The following is a 9,909-nucleotide window of genomic DNA, read 5'->3' on the forward strand; positions in this document are numbered from 1 at the left end:
CTGCTGGGGCTGGCAGAGAACAGAGACCCAGAGACAGGCAGTGAGAAGGTAGCTGACCAAGCCACAGAACAGAACCAACCCCACCCGAGAATCTCCAGCAGGACGACAGACGCTTAGGCCACACCTGCTACAGACCCCAAACACCCCACCAGCCAAGCCAGACCCTTGGTAAGTAATCTCCCTTCTTGTCAAGAACCAGCCATGCTGGTTCTTGAGGCTGGGGCCCTCTGCACCCTGTGCGATGTGTGTATCGGGGTGGAACCCAGGAGAGAGGGAGGTTGAATGGTAAGAACAGGTGTTGGTGAGTGGAAGAGTTTCTGAGATAAAGAATCCACAAAGAAGATAACATGAGTTTGTAGGAGTCCCACAGGAGAGCTCAGAGTGGCTGCCACAGGCCTAGGCTGGCCAAGGGGACAGGCTTTTGCCTGGTGCAATTCAGAAAGGCTTCCAGGAGATGGCCTGGAATTTTTTTTTTGGGGGGGGATGGGTTGTGTGTGTGGTGCTGGGGATTGAACCCAGGGCCTTGTGCATGTGAGCCAAGCTCTCTACCAACTGAGCCATATCCCCAGGCCTGGAATTTCGGTTTTTAAAATACAGGTATGGAGCTCCTCGGGTTTCAAGGATTCCTCTCAGGGAAGCCTCTGGAAGTCCCAAAATCTGGAGGAAAAAGTGACAGAAGAGACCTGGGAAGGAGCCGGGCAGAGTAGGGACAGTAGATTAGGCCAGAAATGTAGCCTACGATGGGCCCCATGCCCAGCTGTTGTGGGTAAAAGTCTTGGCATATCTGGTACCAGCGATATCTCCCTAGGGCTGGCCTGAGTTCAGCTCCCCACATATAATGTCCTTGAACCCGGGCGGGATGCCTGTAACCCAGGCCATCATCTTGACTTGTGGGAAAGTCCTCAGGCCAGAGATGGTAGGCATCGGGGCAAGGAGACCGAATCTGAGTCTGCCCAAAGGTATAGAGCAGGCCAGTATGGGCCAAGGATGAGATGGAGACAGAGGTGAGTCATCCCGAGAGGCTGACCCAGCCCCAGGAGCCCAAACTCTGGGACAGTTCTTGGGGCTCACTCTTCCCTAAGCCTGGTCCCAGTTCTGAATTCTGCCCTCCCAGGCATTAGGCCAGACAGGAGTGGAGGTGGGCAGGCCCAGAGTCAGGAAATCTGTGTCAGACTTTGCCACTGCCTTGATGAGCCTCCCTGGACAGCTCCTTTCCCCTCTTTGGGCCTCAATTTTCCCCCTTTGAACTTCTTCATTAGAGGTTAGATTCAATGACCTCGGAGGATTAGCTCTGAGGATTCCTGGACTCTGTGCTATCAGCCTGCGACCCTAGCAGGGATTCTGGAGATTCCTGGGAGTGGGGGTGGGGTAGAGTTGGTGGCCTGTAGATGACATCTGCTCATCTGACATCTGGTGGTGACAGGCTAGAGCAGAGGTGGGGACAGGCATGAATTTGGTTTTGGCAGGAAATCCTTATCACAGCTCAGATACAGAAGGAAACCATGCAGAGGATTGATGAGACTCACACCACAGGTTTCAGACCTTATACTCCCTAGGGCTCTCATGCCTTTAGTGAAAAGGCCAGGTGTGGGTGAGGTGGGGCAAGTAGGTCTCAGTTTTCCGTCTCCTCCTTCTGAGGTAGCCATAGGAAGAAGTCCTGTCTCCTACCTGCTGCCAGTGTCCTTGTACCTACCCACACCCCAGGCCCCTTTGGCCAGGGGGAGGTCTCTAGGCTCTAGCACCTGGTTGGCCTGCAGACCAGAGTCCTGGCACCAACTCAGAAGGCAGGAGGCAGGGTCCTCTAGGAACCACGGGTAGTGCAGGAGATGACGTGGGCCACAGGCACCCAGGATCCCCAGTGGTGGAGCCCAAACGTCCCTCCAAGCACAAGGCTCCTTCCTATTCCAAGGCCAGGACCTCAACTATATTTAGTACCAAGTGTGGAGCACAGTAGTGGATCAGAGGCAGCAGACGGGGGTACATGCTTCTCATTCTTGGCCTACTGGCCTCTGGGGACTGTCATAACACCTGTCACGAGACAGATAAGACATACATGAGACAGACCAGAAGGGCTTGAGGGGCGGGGATAGAGTGGAGAAAGGTCACACCTTGATAGAAGTTGACTGACATGAAGAGGGAGGGAGAAGAGGAGCCAGCTTTGGGGTCGAAGTGGGTTGAGGGCCTTCAGGGGTTGATCTTAACCTGAGACCCTGCACCCCAGCAGACCTGAAGCTGTGCTTGCTTACACATGATTGGGGAGGGGTCTCCATGAGCACGGGGCAGGCTGTTTCTGCAGAAAGGACCCTGATCCACAGTCTTCCCTCCCTGGAGATGTCACCTTCATATTCTCCTAAGTGGCCTGCTGAGGAATAGAGGGGGGACTATGGCCGATAAGAAAGCTTCACATCCCCTACCCTCTTATTTCTTGGGAATCAAGTCCTAAATTGGGAATCAAGTCCTAGGGACCTCATGCCGGCACTGCCTGCCACTTGTTTGCCAAGATCTGACTCTGGGCCCCAGTTTCCTCATCTTTAATTATAAAGGGTTGGTCTTCATCTCCCTGGGCCTGAGAAAGTTTGGAATTGAGACCCCAGAGGTAAAGGTTGGGCAGGTTCTAATCAAAGTGCTCAGCACGCCCTCTAGTGTTCTTTGTACGAATTTCCTCTCGATGAGAAATCGGTCACCCTTTTAGGGACCTACCTCTTGAGACTCCTCAGTCAAGATTACCCCAGGTCACTCACTTGAAAGTCTAGCAAAAACAAACAAACAAACTAATTTGGACAAAGGAAGGCAAGGATGGGCACGTCCAGTTTTTCCGCTGGAGATGTGGGTGGGCATCCCTTGTGGGGCCAAAGGAAAGACCCTCGGTCCCCCTAGCAAGTCAGGGAATCAGGGACCAACCTTGATGGACAGGTCCAAATGTCCTAAGTTCATGACTTTTCACACACCAGCCAAAGTGAACCCTGTTCCAGGATGACATAGAGAGGGAGAGAGTCTGTAAGTAAATGTCACCCAGAGCTACTCAGACCCTGGGCCTTCCTCCCTGCCGTTTGTCCCAGCAACTGGACCCCACCCCAAGTGAATCCCCCAACCACATCTTCATCTCTGCCCCTTCTCCTCAGAAGAATGGCCAACGCGCAGACACAGGCGGCCCCCACACCAACCATCCCAATGGCGACTACAGAGGACCTATCCCTCCCTCCACCCCCGGTCCTGGAGGATCTGCCACCACCGCCACCCAAGGAGTCCTTCTCTAAGTTCCACCAGCAGCGGCAAGCTGGCGAGCTCCGCCGCCTCTACAGGCACATCCACCCTGAGCTCCGCAAAAACTTGGCCGAGGCCGTGGCCGAGGACCTGGCTGAGGTCCTGGGCTCTGAGGAGCCCACGGAGGGTGATGTCCAGTGCATGCGCTGGATCTTTGAGAACTGGCGGCTGGATGCCATTGGCGATCATGAGAAGCCAGCTGCCAAAGAGCCTGTGCCAGGCGGAGACGTCCAGGCCACTTCCCGAAAGTTTGAGGAAGGATCCTTTGCCAACAGCACAGAGCGGGAGCCAGCAGGACCCCGGCCATCAGGAGGTGATGTTCGTGCAGCCCGGTGGCTCTTTGAGACCAAGCCACTAGATGAGCTGGGGGGCCAAGAGGAGACAACAGAGCCTACTGTGAGGGAACCTGCGGCCAGTGGAGATGTGAAGGGTACTAAGATGCTCTTTGAGACGCGGCCGCTGGACCGCCTGGGCTCCCGCCCCTCCATCCAAGAGCAGAGCCCCTTGGAGCTGCGCTCAGAGATCCAGGAGCTGAAGGGCGATGTGAAGAAAACCGTGAAGCTGTTCCAAACAGAGCCACTGTGTGCTATCCAGGATGCAGAAGGGGCCATCCATGAGGTCAAGGCCGCATGTCGAGAAGAGATCCAAAGCAACGCAGTGAGGTCTGCCCGCTGGCTCTTTGAGACACGACCTCTGGATGCCTTCAACCAAGACCCCAGCCAGGTGCGGGTAATCCGGGGGATCTCCCTAGAGGAGGGGGCACGGCCCGATGTCAGTGCAACACGTTGGATCTTTGAGACGCAGCCCCTGGATGCCATCCGGGAGATCTTGGTGGATGAGAAGGACTTCCAGCCATCCCCAGACCTTATTCCTCCTGGCCCAGATGTTCAGCAGCAGCGGCATCTGTTTGAGACACGAGCCCTGGACACTCTGAAGGGGGAAGAGGAGGCTGGAGCAGAGGCTCCACCTAAGGAAGAGGTGGTCCCTGGTGATGTTCGCTCCACCCTGTGGCTATTTGAGACAAAACCTCTGGACACTCTCAGAGACAAGGTCCAAGTGGGTCACCTGCAGCGGGTGGGCCACCAGGAGGGTGAAGGACTCATGTGTGAGCATCTACCCAATGATGGCTCCTCAGCACTGTCTCTGTCTCAGGGTGTGCCCCAGAGAGATGGGGTGAAGGGGGATGTGAAGACCTTCAAAAACCTTTTTGAGACCCTTCCCCTAGATAGTATTGGACAGGGTGAGCCTTTGGTCCCAGATAGTGCAAACGGATCAGAAACAACTGATTCTGCTAGACAGTCCCAGGGTGTAGGATCCCCAGTATATGCCATGCAGGACAGCAAGGGTCACCTCCATGCCCTGACCTCTGTCAGCAGAGAGCAGGTAGTGGGAGGTGATGTGAAGGGCTACCGATGGATGTTTGAGACACAGCCTCTAGATCAGCTGGGTCGAAGCCCTAGTACCATTGATGTGGTACGGGGCATCACCCGGCAGGAAGTGGTGGCTGGGGACGTTGGCACTGCTCGGTGGCTTTTTGAGACCCAGCCCCTGGAGATGATCCACCAGCGGGAACAGCAAGAACGACTGGAAGAGGAGAGAAAGAATCAAGAAGGCCCCAAGTCTGAGACTCCCCCAAAGGGCGATGTGCAGACCATCCGGTGGTTGTTTGAGACATGCCCAATGAGTGAGCTGGCAGAGAAGCAGGGGTCAGAGGTCACAGATCCCACAACCAAGGCTGAGGCCCGGTCCTGCACCTGGATGTTCAAGCCTCCACCCCTGGACCAGGCAGAGGGCTCCAGGGAGCAGCACCTGCAGGTCAGTCAGGTCCAGGCTGGGGAAAGACAGACAGATGGACATGTCTTTGAGACTGAACCTCTACAAGCCTCTGCAGGCCGTCCCTGTGGAAGAGGACCTGTGCGATACTGCAGCCGGGTGGAGATCCCTTCAGGACAGGTGTCTCGTCAGAAGGAGGTTTTCCAGGCCCTGGAGTCAGGGAAGAGAGAAGATCAGGGGGTCAAGATAACCCCGGGCCCCATCGCCGAAGGTTCTGTACACAAGTTCACCTGGCTCTTCGAGAATTGCCCCATGGGCTCCCTGGCAGCTGAAAGCATCCAAGGGGGCAATCTCCAGGAGGAGCAGCCCGGGAGACCCTCAGAAAATGGGATGCTAGAGAAGCAAGAGACTGCAGCAGAGTTGACCCTGAGGACACTGCATGCCACACCTGGCATCCTGCACCATGGGGGCATCCTCATGGAGACCCGAGGGCCAGGGGACCTCTACCTTGCTAAGTACATGCTCCCCAGCCCAGGGCAGGGTCATCCTCACATACGGAAGGAGGAGCTGGTGTCTGGCGAGCTTCCCAGGATTGTCCGCCAAGTGTTGCGCCGGCCAGACATTGACCAGCAAGGACTGTTGGTACAGCAGGACCCAACTGGCCAGCTTCGGCTCCAGCCACTGAGGCTGCCAGCTCCTGGCAACGGTGGGAATATTGAAGACCTGGATCCCGAGCTCCAGCAACTGCTGGCTTGTAGCCTCGGGGCCTCTGTGACAAGGACTGGGCTGGTGATGCAGGAGACAGAGCAGGGCCTAGTCTCTCTGACGGCCTACTCCCTACAGCCCCAGCTACCCAGCAGGGCCCCCGAAAGGAGAAGTGTGCAGTTGCTGGCCAGCTGCATAGACAAAGGAGACCTGAGTGGCCTGCACGACCTTCGGTGGGAGCCACCGGCTGACCCAAGTCCAGTGCCAGCCAGCGAGGGGGCCCAGAAGCTTCCCCCAACTGACAACATCATTCGTGTTCCTCCACTGGACCCCAGCATGGGGGTGGGGCATCCCAGAGGCCTGCCTCAGGCCATTGGAAAGGCAATCCCTCTGGCTGGGGAAACTGCCACCCCAACCCCATTGCAGGATGCAAAGAAACAAGAAGACAGCCATCACACTGGGCAGAAAGAAATGGCAGCCATGGGAAAGTCAGGAGGAGCCATGGCTACCCCACCAGGGCCTGGGACCCCAGACCTACAGGCAGCCATGCAGAGTTTGCGGATGGAAACAGCCAAGGCCCAGAGTCTGCACCAGCAAGTTCTGAACAAGCACAAACAGGCCTCCGCCCCTGCAGCCACCTCCGCACCCGTCCAAGATGGTCTCCTGAAAGCACCAGCCACTGCCACTGGGGCCACCCAGAGCAACAGCAGGCCCGTGGCCAGAGGTGACTCCAGGAACCCGGCAACTCCCAGAAAGGTCAGTGGGGAAGAGAAAGCACTACCTAGAGGGCTGCCTGAGGGGTGGGTGACGATTCAGGATGGCGTCTACACTGCTCACCCTGTGAGGACTTTTGAACCACCCAGGGGTGTCCAACCTTCTGAGAAGGAACCCCAACCAAGGGACAGGCAGACTGTCCTCTCAGCCCAAGCTCCCAGCCCACTCCAGGAAGGCCCAGGTCAGAGTCCTGGGCCAGGGCAGAAGGAGCCTGGAAGCCACACACAGAGAACCTGGGAATCTCCTGGGAATCTCCAATTCTGCTCAGGGGGCCTCCAAGCTGCAAAGACCACCCTAAAGACTGCCCCTTTAACCCACAACACTCTGCCCTCTGGGGTCCATGCTGCAGGTGCCAACCGGCACTCCCATAATGCCTCTGTTCCTCCTCCTCCTACTCTCCCAGCTGCTGTGACGGGACCTGACTTCTCAGCCCAAGCCCGCCATGATGAAGACTCCACCCAACAGACCTCCAAGCCCTTGCAGGACTCCCTTCACATCCACAGCAGCCCTGCTGGCCAGAAAACCTCTGGGGGGTCACAGACAAAGGCCCCCAAATTGGAGCCTGCCATTACTCCAAGGAAGAAACCCCCGGTGCCCCCCAAACCTGCACACCTAGCCCAGACCCACCCTCCTCAGAGGCTGCCCAAGCCTTCAGCTCTCTCTCCCAACTTCTCCTTGCAGACGGGACAACAAAAATACAAACCAGGTGAGACAGAAGCAGCCATTCCTCAGCAGGCCAAAATTCCCACCGCCTCAGGCCAGGGCTGCATGCCTCTGGTTGTATGCTCCAGTGGACAGAGCCATCCTGACCCCCAACACAGCCTCAGCACTGTGGCCTCCAGACCCACCAAGGATCATGCTGCTGGCAGCAATGTCCAGAGCCCTGAGCCCCATAAGTTCAATGCTCTCAATAATGACTGCACCTCACCGCAGCAGGACTCCAGTCCCCCAAGAGAGCAGCCCATGGAATGTTCCAAGCAAGGAGCCCCTGAGAACCCTCAGATTCTGCAGGGAAGCCAGCAAGAGCTCCAGGGCCTCCTGAGCCAGGTACAAGCTCTGGAGAAGGAAGCAGCAAGCAGCGTGGATGTGCGTGCCCTGAAGAGGCTCTTTGAGACTATGCCCCAGCTTGGAGAGGCTGCCTCTCAGGTCCCTGATGCTCCCTGCAAACCAGAGGTCTCGGTGGAGCAGGCCTTTGGGGAACTGACACGGGTCAGCACAGAGGTTGCTCGCCTGAAGGAACAGACCCTGGCCAGGCTGCTGGACATTGAAGAAGCTGTACACAAAGCCCTCAGCTCTATGTCTAGCCTGCAGCCAGAGGTGAACACCAGGAACCATTCCCAAGGACCCCACAAAGATCCCAGTACCCAAAAGGTCAGTGTCTTAGCCAGTAGTAGAGCCAGGCCCAGTGACTTAGACCAGGAGGTCAAAGATCCAATTGAAGTCAAGAGCCAAGCCAAGGTGGAATGCCATACTGAGGACCAGGGTCAAGCCAATATCACAAATCACACAGAGGCCAGAGGTCAGGTTGCTTCAGCTGCTTCTCCTACCAGGAGGCTGGAGGCATTGAGAGAAGATTCAGGCCTCCCTCGAGTCTTACCTTTCAGCAGAGATTCACCCTCCTCCCCAACCTTCATCTCCATCCAGTCAGCCACACGGAAGCTTCCAGAGGCTTCCAGCCCTAAAGGCAGCCATGACGTCTCAGGGGAAAGCATACACTTGGCTCAGGACATAGGACAGACCCAACTTCACCAGGAAAGTGCCCAGGACCTGGCTAGGAAAAAGGAAGTGGTCACACAGTGCTCTGAGCAGCCCAAGCCTACGCCCACCTCAGAGCGCCCCCTGCCCACAGAGCGGCAAAAGAGTGTCCTGGAGTTGCAGACTGTGCCGGGCGGTTCCCAGTGCTATGGAGCCACAAGAACCGTGACGGAACAGTATGAGGAGGTAGACCAGTTTGGGAACACAGTCCTTGCATCCTCCACTGTAGTCACTGAGCAGGCAGAACCGCTCAGCTGTCCCCACCTGGGGGTCCATGCCTCCCCCTTGCTGAGGCAGTTCCTGCACAGCCCAGCTGGGTTCAACAGTGGCCTAGAAGAAGCTGAGATGGCGTGGATGCCCTACGGCCACTCCTAGCCAGCTGCTCACTGAGCACCTTCACCTCCCACCCATCACTTGGGTGCCTTCTTCCAGGGCCCCAGGAATAAGATGGGTCCCTCCCTCCTGCACACATAGGGAGAGGACCAAGAAGAAAGGGCATCTCTAAGGATTGTTGAGGACTATTTCTCTTTTGTCAGTTCCATCAGTATGCTCAATTCTTGCAAATAAAGGGGAAGAAAGGTTAAAAAGAGGCCCACTAAGTAACAGAGGCACGGGGTGAAGACCGCCAGCCCCACTTGTAGAAGATGTAGCATGTACACATGCTGCTCACACAGACCCGGCCCAAGCTTTGACCTGTGGTCATCTGCACGTCATTGTCTACAGAGTTGGAACCCCCAGCCTTTATTTCTTTTATTAGGATTCTGAATGTTCTTAGCCTTCTGCTCCTTAATCCCTGGAGAAAACCTAACTGGTCACAGCACTGGTCTCTGTTAGGAATTGGTCTGAGAGACCCAAAAGCACCTGGCCTCCAGTCCCTCCTTCACCACCTTCATCATTCATCTGGTCATCCTCGTGACCCAAAGGTCACGTGAAAAGAGTTCGAAATCAACAGGGCCCTTAGGAGCCAAATGCACTGTCTTTCTCTGCCCCCTCCTGCCCACTGCCCCTCTTCATCCCAAATGGGAAAGATTCTGTCTGAATAAACCAAAGCTTGATTCTCTACTCAGTGTGTGTCTGTTTGTGTGCATCTGTTCAAGACTCTGTGTTCACTCTAAGGGAAAAACAGCCCCAACCTCCAGATGTCCAGTTTTTCTAGTAGCAGCTGCATTGAAGGCTCTACCCTATCCCTTGTTCTTGCCCCCAACACACACATTTGCCCTCTCTACCTCTGGCTTCCCCTCCTAGATGTTCTTGGACATCATTGGGGCACAGGGGAGGGGGTCCTACAATCCTGCTCCAAAATGGGAGAGCAGCCCTGTCACCCCACCAGGTACAGGAAGGTAGGAAGACCTCACATCAGGAGAATTCCCATGCCCAAGTTGGCTGGGCCACTGCCTATTCATGCCAGGTACAGTGTGCCAAGCAGTGAGGAAAGGGGTGTTCAGATTCTGACCTGGAAAACTGGAATGATTTGGTGAAGGCCACTTTTCACTCTGTCCTTCAAAAAGCACTGAGCATCTTCCATATGCCAGGTCTGTTGTAGGTAGTAGGAACACAGAAGCAAGGTCCAATAGGGTCCTCCTCTCAGGAAACCAACTTTTGAGAATGAGGAGATGGACAGACAAGAAAAATCAGACC

General features: G+C 56.0%; 1 protein-coding gene across 3 annotated transcripts; it reads left to right on the forward strand.

Moving 5' to 3' along the window:
• Positions 1-9,333, forward strand: Xirp1 (xin actin binding repeat containing 1). Of its 3 annotated transcripts, XM_015489465.2 has the most exons (3): positions 1-168; positions 3,123-6,498; positions 6,920-7,055. In XM_015489465.2, exons 2-3 carry the CDS (start codon positions 3,127-3,129, stop codon positions 6,926-6,928), a joined length of 3,381 nt encoding a protein of 1,126 aa, XP_015344951.1. In that variant the 5' UTR covers positions 1-168; positions 3,123-3,126; the 3' UTR covers positions 6,929-7,055. The 3 variants fall into 3 exon arrangements, with proteins under 3 accessions (XP_015344951.1, XP_048650757.1, XP_048650758.1); XM_048794800.1 differs by having other exon boundaries at positions 3,123-9,333; XM_048794801.1 differs by having other exon boundaries at positions 3,126-9,333.
• Positions 9,334-9,909: the final 576 nt, after the last annotated feature.

Source organism: Marmota marmota, unplaced genomic scaffold (genome assembly GCF_001458135.2).
Source record: "Marmota marmota marmota unplaced genomic scaffold, marMar, whole genome shotgun sequence".
NCBI lineage: Eukaryota > Metazoa > Chordata > Mammalia > Rodentia > Sciuridae > Marmota > Marmota marmota.

What these genes read in the sequence shown, in the direction of transcription:
- Xirp1 (XM_048794800.1), top strand. Translation starts at nt 3,127, where the DNA reads ATGGCCAACGCGCAGACACAGGCGGCCCCCACACCAACCATCCCAATG.